The 22,308-nt window shown below is 45.8% G+C and overlaps 1 protein-coding gene across 2 annotated transcripts in view; it reads left to right on the plus strand.

Annotated features, from left to right (window-relative positions):
* The window catches only part of ATP8B2 (ATPase phospholipid transporting 8B2), a 2,597,648-nt gene that overhangs the window by 264,153 nt on the left and 2,311,187 nt on the right, over nt 1-22,308 (plus strand). For both annotated transcript variants that reach the window (XM_069651926.1, XM_069651943.1), the window contains one exon: nt 3,039-3,106. In XM_069651926.1, coding sequence (XP_069508027.1) covers nt 3,039-3,106 — 68 coding nt within the window. The remainder of the gene's footprint in view (nt 1-3,038; nt 3,107-22,308) is intronic.

A 22,308-nucleotide genomic window follows, 5' to 3' on the forward strand; every position in this document is an offset into this window, starting at 1 on the left:
CTTCCCCCATGCCCCCTGACACACGATGCCACCATAAAACCACTTTGTACTTCCATGCTCTGGTTAAAAGAATACTGGGCAGCAAGCCCCCAGTCCCACTGCAGTCCCATTGCCTTTTGATGTACCAGCTATGTGCCCCCTGACCCGATAGTATTGTAGTTCACCCCAACCTCGACTGACCATAGTGGCAGTTTATTCACTCTTGTACTAACGTACTATAAAAATGTCTCCTACTAAATCTAACAAAGAATGATAAAGGTATCCTGACGCATGCCCCTTGATAAGGCACCTGGACTCATGAAGCTGCCCCTTTTTGAAAAATGTTTTTTATGATGATCCATTGGGAGCACCTAGATTTATGTGCTATTTCTCTTATGATGTTAGATTAACAACTTGTAGGATTTATAAGACAGTTTGAAGCAGAAGTTAACAATGAATGTGTATGTAGGGCCACAAGGGCAAAATGTTAGTGCAGCCAAGATGTATCAATTCGAACAGCTCCTGACCTGGTACTCCACCCCGATGAGCCCAGCTGACCCACAAGCATCATCACGACACCATGCGCAGTCGGGAGCACCGACCCTACAGAATCTGTTTATTCCCCTTTGCCCAATCTCATCGATTCATGTAATCCCTAGTTCCCACGTCATAGGTGCGTTGGATTTGTAACAAAATGTAGAGGTTTGCTGATTTTTGGCAGAGCACTCTCGGAGTTTGCAGAATTCTCTGCTTGCCCTATATTTGTTAGATAAACTTTTGACTTCACCCGCACTTGGTCTTGGTCTCATTCCCATCTGGGGTGTGTCCATCATTGACTCTCATTGTGGAGGTTTAAATGCTTTTTTGGGGGGACGCTCACTTTCAATGGCGATGAGCTTTTCCACTTGCAGGTTGGGTGAAAAGCAACGTTTCCAAGGCCTTGGTCTTTGGTCTTCCCTTTGTCCTTTTGTACCTGTGTGCAAATGACAGGTAGTTATTTTGTAGGCACCCCTCCGGTTCCCGGGCGCTCGGGAATCTGCTCCCCCTTTGGTGTTAACCCACTTGTTGGGTTTCAGGGTAACACCAAAGGGGCGTCGGCAGCAGAGGAAGTGCCCATTGTCAGGCCGATATGGATATCTGCTTTCTGCCTGCCATTCATGCTTATGTACCTGGGACCTCTACACCCCCCCCATATACCATATATATGCAGGAGGGTTCACACTATATAATGAATGTAGGGGGTGCTGTGGGGGCTGGGGGCGTCTGCCTCCGCATATATACGTCCAGAAAAGGGTGTTGAAATTCAAATAAGTCACCATTTTCAGTGGTCTCAGTAAAAATGGTGCAGTGATAACATTGATCCCGCGCTACTGCTTGCAGTATTAGAACATGTGGAATCAAGGTTTCCAAAGTAATAGTATTTAATACGTGTGCCTCTGATAGTATTGATGTACAAAGGTTATTTTTAATAGGGAATCTGCTTTTTTGTTTTGTAGGCAATTGTATGAATGATTTTCTTTTCATGCTCTGGATGTATTTGAATTAAACCGATAATAACATTTTGGTAAGAGGGATTTTCATCCTGAAGGAAAACTCTATAGCCAACCATATACTGGGATTGAGACGTTCATGTTGATATTTATTAAGGCTATTGGAATGGTCATTTAACCCATTATTCAATTGTTATTATTTCCTAGGAGATTTATGTTTATGCACAGCACTTGACTCTTCTCGCTCCTTGCACATTCTTTTTCCTTTTCTTTCTCCTGAGTATTTGTACGTAGAAGAATGTGAATTGTTTACAATGTTATGGTAACATGTTTGTGCATAATCTATAATAAATGAAATAATAAGGTTCAACATAAACCAAGGTCATTGATTGTAAATTATATATTCCATCTGTACATGTGCTTATGTGATTGTGTACTGTATAAGCTCTATGGAATGCCAACTGTTTCTGATGAGGCTGTGGTCACATTTGGGCAGATATGCGATTCCTTAAACTGAGCAATGCAAAATCTACCCGCCCGCTCGCATAGTTGAGATTTTATTGAGGTTGAAAATAATTTGCATAGTACTCCACCTCTCTGGTGAGTATGGGGATGTTTGAAACATTTTACATTTATTGCAAACAAACTTTGCAGTAAAAGGCACACATGTTTTGCTGTGCTTGGCTTTTGGGTGGCAGCATTGTGCCAAATATGAAGTAACTTATGGTGACCTACATTATACATTTTAGTAGTCACCTGTCTCCATGGGTTGAGTGCATTTCTCTTAGGTCGAGTAGGTACACTAGGGAACTCGACCTGCAAGTCCAGTGGAATCTTAAAGAATTTGTTAGACTTTCGCTCCATGGTGTGTAGAGGGTGGAATGATTGTATATAGAGGGAGACATGGGATGTCTGAGTTCATCAGCATTGTGTGTGGATATCACACAGGTACTCAATCTACAAGTGCATTCAAACAGGCTACAGCCCTGTTGCCTTTTCATTCTATTCTCCTGGACTCCATGCTCGGCTCACTCACTGACACTCTCCTTGCATCTCTTTGGTGGTCAAGCTAATCCCAGGCCCTAGTTACAGAGCACACCTTCCCAAATAGAGTGAAGTGTGGTGGAGGACTGCTTTTTAATGGATGGCTGGGCCAAACAGGATATTGAAATGACCTGCGTTGATGGTTTTATTGCAGTTATGTCAGGGGCATGATGGTTAACCATGGCAGAGTATATGAGGTGGGACAAACCATGCATCTAAAAAGGAAGGCATTTACCAGTGATAACTAAGGGAAAATGTACAATTCAGGCACCCTAGTTGTATATGTAATGGGGCACAGAAATGAGGGTGGGGGTTAGTAGGTGCTATCCCTGGGAGGAAGCACTTCTTTTACCACTGTCCTGCTGGTGAGCTCTGCCTGGAACTGCAGTTTTACCAAATTCTATGTACCAGGATATAAGTGGGATTCATAAGTAACAATGAATTAATTCCCCTTATGGACAAGGTGTTTCACGTGTACTCATTTTCTTTGTTCACCTTTTTTCCCCTCTCTTGCCCTTGGTGTAGGATCTCCCATGGGCCATACTACCACTGTGTCGATGTCATGGAGCTGTGTGCCAAGAAGCGCCCTCCAGGTAAGGTGATGCCCACGCTTTGTTCCCTCGATGTCCTGATTCATTGTGAGACAAAGTTGCCCCTGTGCGTTAGACTGAATTGTAGATGTACATCCATGTAACTGGCCTATGCCAATGTATTTATTTTTGCATGTTGAGATATGGTAGAAAACAATATTGTTTTGGGTACTTTGACGCCCACTGTCTTCACTTTGGTTTCTATGCTCCAGTCATCTTCCCATGATTGGAAGAGGCTTTTTTCAGAACAATACATGTATAGTCAATTACTTAAAAAGAATGCAGATTCTCCAGAAAGGGGAGAGAACTGGTGTGGAATGAAACCAGATTCTCAGATAATGAAGTGGATAATTTACCTGCACTGAACCCCACACAACATTTTTGATGCACTTCAACCAACCGCATGTGTTCTCTAATACCCAGGGTTGACTACTCCACATCTAACATTGTACTTTGTTGCTAGTCGATTCCACTTAAAGCATTTTTTGTACAGAGACCCATGCAGGCTCTGACAGCACACCATATTTACTACTGTATTCAAGCCCTGGCATACTTCAGATCCATGCATCAATTGGAATAAAATGTGTACTCCTTTGATTGTTGAACAAGACTTTAAGGACTTTGATCAGAAATGCTGTACAAAGGGACAATAGCAGGGATTGGAGCCTTCCCCTGTGGGGTGATTTACAAAGAGTGTAGTGGAAGATGAGAAGTTTGAGTATCTGTTTACAGGGGGAGGGTTACAATGGGTACATTGAATGAGACCATCACAAACTATCAACATCAAATATGTGCATTCTGTATGTATACAGAGAATATAGGTACTATTATGCACATTTCTTTTTAGTGCCATAGAATAGTAAAATGCATATAGGAAGGGGTTGTTAAGGTAAGTTCAACGTGACTCTCCAGTAGCCTTTTCTTTGGATCAAAGTGTTAAAATGGCAGTTAGGACAGTAGAGAGAGTGAGAGAGAGACAATGCTCTTCCTCTCTGGAGAGTGGGCGTTTCAGTTATGGGGTGCAAGGAGACTGAAGTAAGCACTAAGCAGTTGGGAGGTGGAGGGCAGTGAGGAACCCTCACATTGGGCTTGTGAATGCAGTCTGCAACGAGGGGAGAAGAGGAAGCAGGAGAAGGAGGAGGGAGTCTATGAAAAGACTTGATACCTGGAGGAGTCTGAAGAGGGACCTATTGCATAGAGAGCCAGCTTGCGTGGAGCCAGCAGGAAGATGCAGTAAAGAAGAGTGATGGTTTCCGCCAACTGAAGATCTGCTTGAGGGTCGTGACTAGGGCTCTGGGTGGCTCGGGGCGTTGAGGGGAAGGGGAGGCTCGCGACTGAGATCGGGTGAAGAGCTCTTGGGACTGGGATGGATGGGGGCTTGGAACTGGGACTCTGCTTCTTTCGGTGATAAGAAATCAAAGGGGCTTGGACCAAAGAATGGACTGTGAGTAATCTCCCATTTACTTCCTCCAAGCAGCACATGGTGAGATGGATCTCTGATACCCAGAGCCAAACTGCCCCCCTCACCCTCCCCCCACATCCCCAACCCAAAACGAAGCTTGATGTGACTGCATCACACAGGATTGTTCAACTTGAAATGTACTGTGCAGGTGCTTACTGGGATTGTGCTCTGGTTGTATAACATGGAAATATGCTGAGATAGTAAATTATGTGTAATGTGCACTTGGAGAACTGGTTCCCAGGGCAGGGGGGACAAGCAACTTAAGCCTTGCTAGTAATATTTTCTGTTTAACCCAAGAACAAAATTCTACACATCTTATGTACATCTTATGGTTGGTGCTAGCCATGCTAAACCGGTGCATAATTTTGATGAACTCTGTGTTTGCTTGCATCATACACTGCACTTTGATCAGAAATGGGTGTGAGTGTCTCTTTTGTTTTGTCTAGTAGCTTTCCTCTTGAAATTTTGCACCCTGCTGGCAAAGGGGAAACTGGAAGTATACTGTGCAAAACTGAATTCTACTCATATTGTACTTGGCAGTGTATACTGAGATTATGCAAACTAGGAACCTACTGGGATTGAGCACAATTTGAATAGATTGTGGTTGCCAAAACTAGAGCATACTGCTATTTTTCTAACTGGGATTATAGTGGATTGCCAAACTGGGAACATACAAACTAAGTACACTGACATTTTTTCATAGTGGTTGATTGTACAAACCGACCATATACTGTTCCGATCACTCCCTGGCACAGCCTGACCGGTTTTCCCCACTCTTCCTTTCCTTGCTTTTACTATGCATCAGGAAACGCTTCTCTGCTCGGAGATGCATATATTTCTGGGGCTTGTGAGTCTGCTTAGATTCACATGCTTTGCATTGTCCGCTATCTAGTGGTTGGTGTGGAGTACTAAGTCTTGTTTTCAAATTTGAAAAGGGGATGTCGAACAGGGAATGACTGTTGTCATATCCCTCTCGTATTTTTACCCATGTTCCTTCATGCTTGACCCACCATTAGACTGAATCCAAAACCCAGAGCTCCAAGTCCGAGACTGAAACGGATTAATCGAGGACATAATACAAGAAAATGAGCTTTTTCCGCAGACAATCCCTCTACTAAAATGTATTCAAAAGAGGGTAATATTTTCATTTATTAGACCTGACCAAAACCATAAAACCCAGAATAGAAAAAATACATAAACTTGCCCCGACTAACCCTCCGTATGATAGAGGACACTCAAAACCAGACTCCCTTGTCATTACTACAGCAAGGAAAAGAGGCAGTCAAACTTTATCCAACAGTGAAAGGAAGGCAGATGCTTCTGCGACTTATCAGTTCAGAATATCTAGTGCCACTATCCTTGTGGTGAGGTACAATAGAGCCCCACGGGAAAAATTAAATGACCTTAGGTTCAAGAACCCTTACAATCATCCGTGGGGATAAATAATACATTGGGGCAGGGAGCAGATATAGCTGGGAGAATGGTGCCAGGAGCCACTATTTTAAAAAAGACCTGCATTGCTCAGGGGTTCAGGCTTCTAGCCAGGGACCCAAGCAAATCTACTGGATAAACCAATTGAGGAATTTGATCTATTGATGCATCCCTGAAGAAGGCCAAAAAGGAACACAAAACAATGAAAGGGTTAAGCCAAATCCAAGGCTGAACTTTCCAGCATAGAAGTAATTTGTTGGGAAGTATCCTTTTGTGGCCATTCTTCCAGCCAGTTAAACTACCCATCAGGAAGCACCTGGTTCTCAGGTGCAGGGTCTTGAGTAGCCGGATTCTCCGGAACCCAGCATAATTTGCGTAGTGGTTGAGCATGCAGCAGTGGGCAATCCCCTAGGGGTGGACAGCCCTAGCTGCTAAATGACTCAACGGTTGTAGTCCCCTCCCATGTCACCCCAGTAGGGGGTCAAAAAACTTCATATGCCCACACATGGGAGGGGATAACCTCAGACAAGTGGGTTTCTAGTACATTACTGCATAGAGTAGTAATCATAGGGTTACTTTCCAAACTGCTCAACTAACTGCCAAGAAATCGAAAGCCTCCCTGTGAACATCGGTCTCTGCTGCAAGAAGGGATGCAGGCACTCCTCTCCAAAGCAAAGCAAGTTCCACAACTACAGGTAAATACGGGAATCATTCTTTGTATTGCCTAGTACTGAAACGAAAACAATCTGTTTTATATTGAAGACCAGCAAACATATATGTAAAGCTACAAAAATTCAGAATGACTACCTTTACAAGAAGTTCTTTCTTCCTTTACTTCAAAAGGGAGATTATATAACCACACTGGAGTATAAAACTAAGCATCTTTGACATGCAATGTTTCCAGGTCAACGGAAATATCTCGGATTCAAAACCGACAAAAGACATTTCCAATTCAAAGTGCTTGCTTTTGGAATTGCATTAGCACTGGGGGTATTCACCAAGGTGCTAGCAGTCGTCGCAGCACATTTGTTACGTAAAGCGATTCCAGTCTAACCTGATCGGGCCACTCGCTAATAACGGGGAAAAGTGCAAAACAGTCAATCTGCTTCACAGCCAGAGTTTCTCAATGAAAGAAAATCCAGTCCAATTCCAAGTCAAACAGAACATTTATGGGAGCAGTTCTAGACGCGTATCTAGCAAAGGCATTTTCATCCCTACAAAGAGTACGAGCACAAATAGCGTATTACTTAGCAGATCTGCAGGTAACTGTAAGGAAGGTAATGAAGCTGATGGGAATGATTGCATCCTGTATTTATATTATTCCACACATGCGTCTCAACATGTGACCAATACAACAATGGTCCCTAAGATTAGAATGGGACAATCTAGTGGTAGGCTCGCAAAAAGTAGAACATTGCTTTCTATTGTGGACAGTAGACAATATGTTGCTGGGAGGCACTTTGTTCCACGTCAAAGCAAAAAACCATCACGTCGGACGCATCTCCAACAGTTTTGGTGGGGAGTGAGGGAGTGCATTTCCAGCACGTCACTGGGCAAGGAAAGTGGCCCATTGATCAAAGAAAATACAATTGGGTACAGCACTTAGCAATTGGGGATCACCCTCTACTCTTTCCAAAATTGCCTTGTTGGAAAAAAGCTTTTGCATCAATGTAGAAAGCACAAGTATGTTTTACATCAACAAACAAGGCAACACACACTCAAAACCACTATGGAAACTAGCTCAAAGCATATGGTACTGATGCATTAAAAACATCACCATACAGGGACAGCATGTTCTAGGGGAACACATTGTCTAGTGGACACTTTGAGCAGAGCTATAAGTGACACAGCACAAGTAGGAACCCAACACCAATATACTCAAACTGAGCTTTTTTACGTCAGGGGCTGGGGGGAGAATCACCCATCAGTAGATCTGTTCGCAACAGCCAAAAAAAAGGCCTAAACTTCACATCCAGGTACTCACAACTGTGGTCCCTGGGCAATGCACTATGAATGAGCTGGTCAGTGACAGTTGCTTAGGTGTTTCCCCTCCTCAACACCCTCTCTATGCAGAATAGCTATAAAATGACACTAAAACCAACTCACAATGTTTTTATTGCTTTTATTGTTTTATGGGCGTGACATTCATGGCACTCACACGTTCTGGAAAAGCCAATCCATAAAATTTTCCCAGCACACAATGTATTCACTCAAAGGAAACCACAAATCGCATCCAAACCCACAAGTTATCAAGTTGTCAGCATGGCTCTTGAAGTCAGAGTTTGGACATTTTACAGTTACCCACAAAGTGCATGGAATTGTTATGTGGGGCAGGAAAAACTAATCCAAGGCATTGCTACATAATAAATGAAAACAAATCCACCCCATGAATTGTACTGACAGATATTTTAATTTAGCTGCTTTAGCTTCTTGGCTAAGGTCTAGTTTACAATTCACGTAAGGCTCATTCAGCAGCAATAGCTGGTTACGTTGCATCTCAGCACAAGATATCATGGAGGGTTCCTGTGGGTAAAGCTTTTCATGGAAGGTGTCGAGTGAATCCACTCTCAAATAGCTCATTCTCCTCTAGGTTTCTTTCTACATGAATGTACATAAACATATGGGGTCTCCATTTGAACCAATACATAAGGTTCCATTAAAAGAATTTCGGTACAAGGTAGCTTTCCTCATTGATATTTCATCAATATGGACAATAAGTGAATTACAGGCGTTATCAGCTTCAGAATCTTTTGTTTCAATACATAAGAACAAGGAAGTTCTAAGAACCCATCCAAGGTTTTTAGCCTTAGGAATTAGGCCTTATGTCACTTAAATCTATTGTGTTAAAAAACGGGCAGAATTGTATATCACAATGAGTAACAACCCTGCAAACTGTCTGTTAATAGCCATGTACCAGGAAACGCTTAAGGAGTCTACGACTTGCCAATTAAACAAAAAAAAAGCATGGAAATGCTCTTTAATGAGAGATGCTGGTCGCAGAGAAAAGGGAGTGATATTACTAAAATTAATTGCATGCTAATTAAACGTATAGGGCTGTGGGACTGGCTTGAAAATTATGCCCACCTAAATAGTTTAAAGAAATACCAATCTGGGTCCCTCATACTATATGCATTTAAGAAGGCACAGCTGTACCTAAATCTTTCCCCCTCTCCTAGGCTCAGGCCTTTTATCTTGCTTCTGAGATTGGATCATCTGCCGTATTATCAGTTACTGGGACTGTAAGTCATATACCGTGGGCTGATCTTTGGTGTCGGATATGTAAAAACAGAGATGTCAAGCATTTGTTATCAGAATGCCGAAATATGACTAAGATCTACCTTGCATCATATGGTAGGTATGTACACAATCCAGATTCGAGAAGAGATATGGTATTCTGGTTACAGTGCATTAATACAAGGAACATGAAATTGTATATTTCAATGTATAATGCCTGGCAGAAGATAGAGGATTGTGGGAATCGCCTTATAGAATTAGGATAGCATGCTTACTTTTAGCTACAGAAAAGTATAGAGTCTGTGACCCCAGGGGGAACTGTGAATAAATGCCTCTCTGGAACAATGAATTAATCAGAGTGATGTATAAATACATTATAGAGTTGTTAGGATGAGGTCGCTTATACATATGTACAATTACTATGGACTAGCTGCATGATTGTTTAATTGATTAATTGCCTAAATATTGTAAATGTATGTAGTTTTACATTTCTTAATTTTTGTATTACTTCTGATTAATTATGATTGTTTATATTGTATTTATATTATGTGAAAAGTGTATTGATAAACTGTAACACATTAAATAAAATAAATTAAAATCAAAAAAAGAAAAATAAGGGAGTACATTAGCATCTCCCTGTTAGAGCAATTCCATAGTAGTGAATATGATTAACTACGAAGAGGAAAAGGCTTACCTCTACTGTTCACAAGCATTTGATTGGAAGGACAGAAATTTGCTTTAGATACTGGTTCACGTCTTTAGCCCAAACTAAAATGGAAAACCCAAATAAGTGCCAATTAGTTAATGGCCCACCCGGAAGACTCTGTTTAAATCTGGGTCATCCAGCAGTTTGAATTTCGCTGTGTGTATAAGGTCTAAAAGTACTTACAATTGCCGAGATTATCCGCAACTCATGCATGGACTCGTAGGAACTAACTTGAGTCGTTTCTGAATGGCCGTTAATATAGTCTGTGTGAGATGTGACGACATGTTAAAAACGTGATTACGTCATTCCTCAAACAGGATTTCATGCATTAGGAATGTAACGTTCCACTGAAAGAGGGGAATATTAACAAACCTCCCCAGTGGACACTACAAGTTCCCATGTTGTAAAATTACCAAGAGGAAGCCAATATGTTAATGAGACTCCACTCATTTTTAGGAAGGGAATTTAATTATTGAAAACGGAATAAACACCTTAAAATATTAAGAATCTCCATCTGTTAAAATTATTTTACACATCTACTAATATGGCATCCATGTCTAGTAATTCACTATATTTTGAAAAAGCAGTGGAGAAAAATATATTTAACGATTTGGAAAGACTAATCTGCCTCGATACACTTACAATAGAGGGAGATGAATTAACACCATCAGATCTGAATAATAGGTTGAATATTCTTAGATCTTACAGAAGAGAATGGGTTAAACAAATCCACTTTCAACCCACAAATACTGACAAATAACATAGAAGTATTTGAAGTGTGTGTAATTAAGGATTTGAGGAACCTCAAGGAAAAGACAGATCAACTGCAATTTGTATATTGAGCAATTGAAAGCCCTCCTTAGCTTGAAAAATGACACATCTATATTCATCAGGCAGACAGACCAGAGAGGAGGAGTGTTTGTCTGGGCAAGAACTAAATACCCTGAAGAAGCAAATAAACAACTGAATGATTTTAAATGTTATGACCAACTACCTAATGATGTCATTGTGAGTATGAAAGTAGCATTAGATGATATTACCTATTAATTCAAAACTACAAAATTTGTTGGCACATGATGAAGTATCTTACATTACCAAAGACTTCCCTATTGCACCTATTATATAATTCATACCGAAGATGCATAAATGCATTGTTACATCGCCAGGGAGAGCAATAGTTTCCTCGAGGTTCTCTGCTGGAAAATGTTTCAAAATATTTAGATATTATTCTTCAACCATTTGTGAAAGACATTAACTCTTATGTTAGTGATACTACAGACCTGCTGAGCAAAGTACAGGCAATAGAATGGGAACCAGAATACATCCTGGTCACAATGGATGTATCTCTTTATACTTTGGTGCACCAAAAAGGCCTTGAAGCATCTGAATACTTTTTAAATTCAGGATTCATAAGCTTTAAACAACAAAATTAGGTCATAATTGCACTCCTTGAATTTTGTCTCAAACGCAATTTGTTCTTGTTTGAAGACAAGCTATATAGACAAAAATTTGGGACTGCAACGGGGTCCTGCATAGCACCCACGTATGCAAACCTCTGCATTGGATGGTGGGAACAGGATTATGCATGGTCAGATTGGTTTGATGAATATCTGGGACATATTGTCTCCTGTTAAAGATATACAGATGATCTGTTCCTAATTGGGAAAGGAACAGAAGGATCATCACTAATGGATAACTTTTTTTTTTTTTAGTTTTTTTTTTTTAACCTTTTTATTAGCATTTCAACAATACAACCAGACAGACTGCTCAGCATGAACCGGGGGAATAACTATTACGCATACATATTGATGAATCTGTCTGCACATTCTATTTATCAGTTCGTCACAAGTCCTCTTTGTCTCTGTGCTTTTTCCGGGCCAGTCTTCTTCCGAACCGCCATGCTCTCTGCAGTACTGCAGCCCCCACCAAGCCCCAACAGGTAAACTACTAACTGTGCACGTTTCCCCTGCCCTCCACCCGCCCACTTGCCCTCCTACTGATCCACTCTACTTCGACCTCCACCCTCACTGTGTTTGCTCAGTCTGCTGCAGCTTATGCTTCACGGGGGCAGGTTATCTGAGCGCACAAACATCCTTTGTACCAGTGCGTTCCATGCTGTTATGTCGTCACTGACCTCTTTCTGTGCTCTTCGTACTGCTCTGCGCCATACCACTGTCTATGCCTCTGCTGATTTTTTTTTTTTTTCTCAGATCTTCCCACCATGCCTTCATCCGGGGTCCCTCTGCTGTTTTCCATGCCATGACGATCCGACGTTTGGTCAGGAATAAATTAGGTCTTTCATTTTAGCTATATAGGTTTCTGTGCGCCTGCGCTTGAACAGTCCCAGCAGGCCTGCTTCTGGTGACCATTCATGCATGCTTATCCATGTCGACTGAACTCTGTCTGCTATGCCGTGCCAGAACCTGTCAACTACTGGGCACTGCAGAACATGTGTAGTATGTCTGCCTTATCAATCTTGCAGCTATGGCATGTATGTTTCCCTTCACCTGGGAATTGTGAGATGGCGTGCAGTGTTATATCTACTTTGTGGGTAACCTGCAGCTATACACTCTTGCCTTGGCTCCATGGTTTTGCCTCGCCACCCCCCTGCTGTTCCCCTCCTCCCCCCGTTCTGCGCACGCTTCCATCTGCTCCTCAGCTCTGCATATGGTGCTCAGTAGGTCTTTCCGTATCCCACCCTCTTTCCCAATTGCCTCCCCCTGATCACCACTTTGAAAGTTTCCCACAAGGTGCGTGTGCTTCCCACACTTACCACATTCATTTCAAGCATTCCTCGATCTTCCCTCTGAGGTGTTACCTAAACTGCTCATCCATCAATGCTTCTGCTCTTAATTGCCATGTCGGGATGGGGGCTCTGTTCACTGTTCTTTGCCACGTCACTAGCAGCGGTGCCTGTTCCGAAATGACCCTGGCTTTGTAATCCGCTGTCACAAATTCGCCTAGCGACTCAGTGCCAGGAAGGATGTAGTCAATGCGCTTGTGCACTCTATGTGGGCTTGAGTAATGAGAATACCATCTCCATGCGGCTGTCTCCACACTTCTTGTAATTTCAACTCCTGCATCAGGCCCTCAAGCACTTTGGCACCCAGTGCCCTTCTCCCACACCTTGCGTCCGACCTATCCAGTGTTGGGTCGAGGGTACAGTTGAATCTGTACCCCTTCGTTTACCAAATATGTGTGCACCCTATTTCTTTTGATGTAGCTGTTAAGCCCCCCTCATGTTCCAGGTAACTATCTTCATGCTATTCATTTTTCCACCCTGGTTTCTTACCTATGGGGCGTCCCACTTGCCTATCCAACTCCCTCCCTCTCTGCCACCCAGTCCTCCTCCCGTCACAAAGCCATTAGTTCTCCAATCACTCCCTCCAACCTCCCCCCTCTGCCCAACCCCTGGTGGGACGGTCTGGCATGCTATTCAACTGAACATAAAACTCTGCCCCAACATGTCTAAGCAGTGCCCAATGGTTCTCAGTCTGTTCGGGCTCAGCCGCCTCTTACGGTGTCACTCTCCTCACACCAGTTTTCACACACAGCGATGAGGTGCATCCAGGCTGCACCCCAACGGGGCCCTGCCTGGGTCAGCGGGTTGTGTGTCTCCTGCTCGCTTCCCACTTTGTGCACAACCCCACTGTCCGCAAGTTGTTGCTTCTTCAGTTCTGTACTGCAAGCAACCGCCCCTCCTGTCGATTGTCTATCTGATATGCCTCCTCCTCCTCCCTCTTTGGGTATTGAGTTCACTGGCTTGCTTGGCCTCCCTCACAGAGCAGCGTCTTGCCTGTCACGAAGCTGTGGTACTCTGATCAAATCCATCCACGCCTGTGCTTCACTATTGCTGTCGAAAAAGTGTGAGGCGCCATTTTGGGGTTCTTTTAACTTGGCCGGGAATGTCAACACGTACTTCAAGTTCGCCTGTCACAGTCATTCTTTAGTGAGTCCAAAGGCTGCTCTTTGTTTCTGCACTTTCAAAGTGTAATCTAGGTAGACCGCTATCTTTGCTGAGCCCCTCTGTATCAGTCCCCCTTTTCGTTAGTATGCCAGGATCGCTTATCTGTCTCTGTAGTTCAGTAGCTTTGCTATCGAGCATCGTGGCGGCGCTCGACAGGGGTGGGGGGGGTGGGCTCTCCTTGCTGATGAGCAGTGGTCCCGCTCCACTGAGAAACCCTGCAATAGGTTACCCGCTCCCACCTCTTGTAGCAATATGTTCTCCACATATGTCGTGGGGTCTTTCACTTCCATCCCTTCAGGCAGGCCCAGGATCTGTATGTTGCACTGGGCTCTTCCCTCCGCATCCTACGCTCTACTCTCCAATGCTGCTACCTTCAGTTTTAGTTCTTGGACCTTCGACTGGGCTGTCACTATGGTCTGCTTGTTTTCGTCTGCAAGCGTCTCCACTGACTGCACACTCTCCACCAGCCCTCTGACGGCATGTCTCAGCAGTCCCACATCGATTCCAACTTTGTCTATTCCTCTTTCCAGAGTTGACTGGAGCAAGGCGATAGCCTTCAGGATTTGGCTACCATCTGTTTTCCCTTCAGGCTGCACCTGTGCCTCCTCATGGAGCAGGATTTGGCTACCATCTGTTTTCCCTTCAGGCTGCACCTGTGTGTCTTCATGGAGGGACGTGCTGGCTCCCTCTCCTTTGCGGGCAAATGCCTCCATTTTTGTCTGTCTAAACTTGCCTTTATGCTGCTTTTCCCGCATGTGCACACCTCCCGTTCTGCTTGCAATGTTCTCGGTGTATGCGTTTAACTCTTCAGCGAGAGTTGTGCCAGGCCCTCAGTCTTGTGCAGGACTGTGCCTAGATGGGCGTCCACGGCACATGACCCCTTCCTTCCTGCCACCTGGGCCCTGTCTGTCTGAGCTGGGCTGCTCAGAGCCACTGTCTGGGCTCCTCTGTATCTCGGCGGGAGTCTCGCTGACCCGTGTGGGCTGGGTCCTCCCGGATGCCAACAGGCGGGCTTTCCTCGTCTCAGAGCTCTGCTGCTGCTTACTCCAGGGTCACGGCTCCTTCAGTACTGTACGGCACTGCCTTCGGTGCTCCAGCTCACCAGCGGCGGTTGCAGAGTGGCCTCCGCTTCGCGCCCCCTCTGTTTCCTCCCACGGCGACTGGTTGGTAGGCGGTGGGTTTTGTCCTCCAAGGCACCACCCAGATTCTTGCCCACTGCTTGCACACCTGCACCTCCTCAGTCCAAGACTTCTGCAGGGGCATTCTCAAGTGGCTGCCGCCATCTTGGTGGATTACACCCAGTTTCTCTGCAGCTGTGTTTCAGGTGGTTCTGCTTTCGTTTTCTGTCCAGCTGCCGTCTCCGATCGCTCAGGCCGCCTTGTGCATTATTTTACCTTAGTTATATGTGCCTGTTTCGCTTGTGGAGGCTTATCAATCACTGATCCAGCGAGAGCTACAGAGACTTGCTGCTCACTCCATGGCCGCATCACTAGTGGAGTACATCTCACTTCTCAATAACTAGTTGACTTTCTCCAGTAGACCTAACCGAGTTGTATTTCTGGATGTAGAATTGTTTATATTTAACACCAAGATTTGTAGTAAACTACGTAGGAAAACTACTGCATCTAATGCCATTTTACATGGGAAAAGTCACCACCCAAAAAATGCGATCAGAAGGTATCCCCTATGGGGGAAATGATCAGAGCTAAAAAACTGTTCTTTGGATGACTCTCCAGGAAGCCAGCAATATGGGAGCATGTTTTCTGGAAAGGAGATTTCTGATGTTTGTTAATCTGCTTAGAATCACATGCTGTGCATAGGTCCGACATCCAGTGGTCACTGCGGAGTATTGCATTTTGTTTTTCGTAGTCGAAAAAGGGGACGTCGACAAGGCGTGTCTGTAACACTATCCCTATAGTGACGTGCGTTGTACCCACAATCCCTCACGCGTCGAGGTCCTTCAGATTGTTTTTTTCCGCCCAGCTTCTGGTCGCCTTACGCGGAGCTCCTAGAGAGACGTTGCAAATACTTACTACGGACCTCGGTCCTTAATTATACTTATTATATTGTTAAAGATCCCTCCCCTCGACGTTAGCTGTGAAGCTGTTTCTCCGCCGAGCAAGTTTTCTACGGAGGGGAAGAGACGGAGGAGATCCTTCGGCGCTGCCGAACACGTGGCCTGGCCTCGCCGGCCAACATACAGTAGGGAGAGTGGGGGTTCGAACTTTTATCTTCTTTTTGAGAATGTCTTTCTTTCTCCCCTATCTTTCCCTTGGGGTTGTTATCACCAGTTATTATTGCCTCAGCTATGGAGAGGACACCTTTTAAGTTTTGCCCACGCTGTAGGGGCAAATACACTTGGAAGGACAAACACAAGCTCTGTAATCGTTGCTTGCCCCTCAATCATAAGGAGGACAGCTGCGCGGCCTGTAAGCTCTTGAAACCAAGAACTCTTAAAGAACGAAAAGTTAAGAGGTGGGCGGACTACGCTATGTCGAAGTCAGTTTCCTCACCCGCTGCCGTTGTTACAGAAAGTGACGAGGAGGGTGATAACTCGACGTCCGTTACGGAAGTCATTAACCCCCAGAAGGAGCGCTCGCGCTCCTCGACATCCGTCCCCGGCCCCGACGGGCTCGGCTCACGCCCTGCTTATGGGGATGAACACCCCGGCGACAAGGACGCACATAGACCCCATAGGCCTAAGCACACAACCCACGGCTCTTCTTTGTCGAAGACGAAGGATCCATCAGCGCCGAAGGGGACGCAGGGCACTCCGGCGTCTACCTCAGACCGTAAGGGTCTCAAGCCCCACCCGCAAACGCAGCCGCGACCAGCGATTGGGCTTTCATCAAACACGGGCGCTACCTCAAAATCATCCGACGTAACGCTCCATAGAGCGGCCGTCGAACAACGCGTAACGCAGGCAACGTCGACACCAGAGCCCTCTACTGACAAACTCGTTGTCGAGAGCCTGGCGAGAATTGTTTCCGAAGACAAACGGAAGCGGACGACGAAACAAACGTCGAATACCACACAAATAGCTATGGAAACGCCGAAAAAGCGCAAGAGTAGCCAGGAACTGCCCCCTTCATCTAAGGGCACTTCTGAACTACCGGAGGGCTTTTCAGAGGGCGACGGAAACCTTTCTTTGACCTTGTGGGAGCGTTCTAAGCGTTTTGAAGGTAGAGACACTAATTTCCCCCCTCTAGACTATTCAGGGGTCCCCCATGAGACCCTTGAAAGACTCCATTCTTGTATGGAGAAAATGGAAAGGTTTTTGGGAAGCCAAAACCCACCCACACCCAAAAGACCAAGAGAATGGCCCCAGGATGACCCTAGGGTCAAGATTCCTAGGCTGTTTCCCCCTTCTACAGACGTATATGACCTCACTGAAGAGGAGCAATACCTCCAGGAAGATGAGGAGTGTTTGGATGGAGAGGAAGAACATGAGGAAGAGGGGTTTGAAGAAGATCCTTACACTAGTGCAGGAGCTTTTGAAGAAGATAGCTACCTCGCAGCCCTGGCAATCCCCATCAGTGCAGCCTTGGCAATCCCCATCAGTGCACTCAGACCCTGATGTCTTTCACCCTTCTCCTCCCAAGGATTCACCTATTGGAAACACCTCTCCCATAGATGACCAACCTTCACTTAATGCACTATTGCACAAGGCAGCAGCGCATTTTGAAATAGACACAGGGGAGACTCTTCCTGACATAGACTTTGTAGAGAAAGTTATTAAAGAAAAAGCCCCTGTTAGTCAGTCTATTCCGCTCCTGGCTTCTATAAAGAGAAGAATAACTCCTTCCCTTTCCGATCCTGCCTTAGTCGGAGGGGTCAACCCTCGGATAGAAAAGCTCTTCAGCCCTTCGTCCTCTGACCCTTTGTACATCAGAGGACATTCTATTCCGGACTCCCTCTTAGTTACTAATACAAGAAAAAGAGCGGGGGTACCACTATCCACTAGTGAGGCACCACCTGACAAAGAGGGCAAGAAGCTCTATGCACTTGGGAAGAGAATCACGACCTCCGCCGCCTTCTCAACTAGGATTGCAAATAACAATTCCCTACTAGCTAGCTACGCAGATGCACAGTGGAGCAAGCTGCGCAGCGAAGCAGAGGACGCACCAGAACCCCTGCGTTCACGCCTGTTAGCTTTAATCTCAGAGGGAACTCTTATAAACCAGGGCATCGTAAAGAACTCCTTAGATGCCGCAGAGACGGCTGGCCGTTCCCTGGTTCAGGGAATACTTCTCAAACGCCATGTCTGGCTGCGCAATTCGGGATTTAAGCCAGAAACCTAGGCTTCCCTGATAAATAAGCCCATAGAACAAACACATCTGTTTGGGAAAGCAGTTGATGAGGCCCTAGAACATGCGAAGAAAGAGTTTGATACCATCAAGACTCTTGACCAAAATTCTAGGCCCCCTAACAGACGCAGCTATGGTAATAGACGCTCCTTTCGTGGCCAACGCCAGCAGCAAAACCAACAGCAATTTTACTCTGCTACCAACTGGCCCTCTAACCAGGGTAACAACACCCAGTTCAGTCAAAGAGGCCAACGCCGTGGCAAAGGAAGAGGTTGCAGCTCCAGCCCCAAAGGTTCCACGCCCAATACCAACAAATGACCCGAAGATTCGGGTCCCCTCCCATGCATCACCGGTCGGGGGCCAGCTAACATCGTTCCTTTCAGCATGGGAGGGAATATCGTCAGACCGCTGGGTATTATCCACCATAGCCCACGGATACTGCATTGAATTCAACGGTTCCCCGAAGTACAGACCCCCACGGAACCGACGCATGACACCGGAACACCTCACCATTCTTCTTCAAGAAGTAGAAGAGCTACTGAAAAAAGAGGCTATAGAGGCTGTCCCCCTATCTCAGGTAACAGAAGGTATTTATTCAGTGTACTTCCTTGTACCCAAAAAGGACTTAACCATGCGCCCTGTATTAGATCTGTGCCCAGTGAACAAGTTTGTCAAACCCCAAAAGTTTCGTATGATGACCTTGCAGGAAGTAATCACACTGTTATCACAAGGGGATTACATGACAACACTAGACATGAAAGATGCATACTTTCATATTTTAATGTTGCCAGCGCACAGAAAATACCTCAGTTTCAAGATAGAGAACAAACACTACCAGTTCAGAGTACTACCCTTCGGGATAGCATCTACACCAAGGGTATTCACGAAAGTACTGGTAGTGGCAGCGGCCCACCTGCACAGGTTATCCATCCCGGTATACCCTTACCTTGACGACTGGCTCATAACAGGAGATTCTTACGAAACATGCTTCTCCAATACCCAAAAGACCGTAGACCTTTTGTCCCAACTGGGCTTCTCCATCAACGAAAAGAAGTCCAGCTTAGACCCCAGCCAAATCAAACAATTCCTAGGGGCTCTAATTCGAACAAAGGACGGCCTCGTCTTCCCCTCCAACGAGAGGGTCCAAAACATGCTGTTTCAGATCCCCCATTATGTGGCAGGTCGAGAGGTGACGGTACGCAAAGCAATGCGCTTGCTAGGGATGATGGCGTCATGTATTTATTTGGTACCTCACGCGTGCCTGCGCATGCGCCCAATGCAAGAGTGGCTCTACAGCCAGTGGTGTCAGGCCAGCGGACAATGGGACGATCTAGTGGTGGTCTCGTAGGCCTTGGTTTTCTTGCTACGGTGTTGGACAAAAGAAAACCTGTTATTAGGGAAAACTTTTGCCACACCCGCAGTGGAAGCCACTCTAACCACAGACGCATCCCTTACAGGATGGGGGGGGCTCACCTAACCCATCAGACTGCTCACGGAGCGTGGACTCCGGGCTTAGCATCCAAGCATATAAACCTGCTGGAACTACTAGCGGTGTTCAAAGCACTGAAAGCCTTTCAGGAACACCTACAAGGAAAGACAGTGATGGTCCTCACAGACAGCACCAAAGCCATGTACTACCTCAACAAGCAAGGGGGCACTCACTCTCCAGGACTGTCCCAAGCTGTCCCAGAATATATGGAAGTGGGCTCTCAAACACAACATGTTCCTACTATCACAACATGTACCAGGGGAACTCAATCTGCTAGCAGACAAACTCAGCAGAGACTTCCACCTGCCCGAAGAGTACGAATGGCAATTGCACGAAGACATCGTCTTAGACGTCTTCACGCAATGGGGGTTCCCGGAACTAGACCTGTTCGCAACTCTGGAGAACTCACAATGCCAAAGTTACGCCTCCAGGTACCCCCAGAACCAGTCCAAGGGGAACGGTCTGTCGATTCAATGGTCAGGGAAATTTGTTTACGCCTTTCCCCCGACTCCCCTTCTCAACAAAGTGGTGCACAAGAGCAGGTTACCATGATACTAGTGGCCCCAATGTGGGCCCCGCAGCCATGGTTCGCTCACTTGATGGAGATGTCCCTATCTCCCCCAGTGAAACTTCCCTGCCCGTACAACATGCTGTCACAGGACAAGGGCAGGACACTGCATCCATGCCCTCAGACCATGAACTTAGCAGCCTGGCTCCTGAGATCATAGAATTTGGACATTTACAACTCCCGCAGAGATGTATGGACATCCTCAGGGAAGCCAGAAAACCTAATACTCGCCACTGCTATTCTAGCAAGTGGAAAAGATTTGTCATCTGGTGTAGAGGTAAGAGCATCAACCCGGTTTACTGCTCTCCCACTAACATTGTTCTGTACTTGACCCATTTACTGGATTCAGGTCTAGTCTTCAATTCCAATAAAGTCCACCTAGCGGCACTTTCTGCATACACCACTTCCCAACTTAAAGTGTCGTGGTGGAAGATACCAGTTATCAAGGCCTTCATGGAGGGGGTAAAGAGAATACACCCTCCGATAGCTAACCCAGCTCCCGGATGGGACTTAAATGTGGTACTTTCTAGACTCATGGGCCCTCCTTTCGAACCCATGCACAAGGCAACTCTTAAAGACCTCACTCTTAAGACCGCCTTCCTAATAGCGATCACCTCCATTAGGAGAGTAAGTGAACTACAGGCTCTTTCTGTACTAGACCCCTTCTTAACAGTTCACAAGGATAAGGTGGTTCTATGCACACACCCAAGGTTTGCACCAAAATTCATCTCGAAATTTCATGTAAACCAGTCAATAGAACTACCAACGTTCTTTCAAAACCCTTCCAGCTTGGGTGAAAAAAGTCTGCATACACTAGATGTACGCAGAGCTGTCATGTTCTACATGGAAAGAACCAGACCACTGGGAAAGACTAATCAGACTGCCGGGAATCTCGATGCCTGTTGATCCGGCTGGCGCTGCTGACCACGTGGTCGGGCCTTCTGGCCGGCCTATACAGTAGGGGGAGTGGGGGTCGGGTGGTCATATTCTTTTCAAGAATGCCTTTCCTTTTCCCCCTCTTTTTGTTCCCTGGGTTTTGTTGTCGCTGTATCAATCTTGCGCTATGGACAGGACTCCATTTAGATTTTGTCCTTCGTGTAAGGCCAAATATCTGTGGAAAGACTAACATGTCGGTGCAGTAATTGTCTCCCCCCTCAACCACAACGAGGTGGCCTGTGCAGCCTGTAAAGTACCCCGTCCGAAGACTGTTTGAAGCAGTGGGCGGCCTACGGTATGTCGCAGGCTGAAAGTAATTCCGCCGCCGATTGTGACTAAGGGAATCGCGATGATCAAGGCTCAGTTTTGGAGGCTATTGACCTGACAGCGACAGTTCTCGTTCCGCAGCGTCCGTCCCCGACCCAGATAGACATGATGCAAGTCATGCTATGGGAAAGACACCCGGCGACGGGGACGCACAAGTTTCCCACACTAAACGCACAACACAGGGTTGTGCTTCGGCAGTACAGTCGAAGCGTTCCAAAGCGCCAACGTGCTCGTCTGATACTTCGACGGGATCCGCTGATCTTTATGATCGGCAGCCTTCCACGCAACTGCAGCAGCGGCATGCATTTGAGCAATCTAAAGTAAAGGGCGCTAGCACCAAAACACATGTGGCCGTTGAGATGCTGCAGAAGAAAGTGCTGACACTGCTTAATGCCCCAGTGATGCCGAAATCCACCGCGCAGCCACGGTTCAACCGGCACACCTCCCTACCACCCCGAGCATCAGCCGTGGTATCACAAGGATCACCACAGTGGTTAAACATGAGCAACAGTAGAAAGAGACGGTGAAACAAAAGGAACGGCCTAGAGACGCGCCAAGACACGTCACAACGTCCGAAACCTCAAAAGGACTACTGTTAGAGGGCCTTTTGCCTTTGTCCAGTGCTTTAGGAAACAAATCTCGATGCTCTACAGAAGAAGAGTAGAAATGACCCCTCGCCTCCCCTAGACTCCTCTGGTTCAGCCTCATAGACCAGGGAGAAGTTTGAGGGGTGTATGGACAGACTAGAGAAATGTCTTTTTCTGAAAGGTTTGCCCCC

Source organism: Ambystoma mexicanum, chromosome 1p (assembly GCF_040938575.1).
Source record: "Ambystoma mexicanum isolate Mex_15411 chromosome 1p, UKY_AmexF1_1, whole genome shotgun sequence".
Lineage (NCBI taxonomy): Eukaryota > Metazoa > Chordata > Amphibia > Caudata > Ambystomatidae > Ambystoma > Ambystoma mexicanum.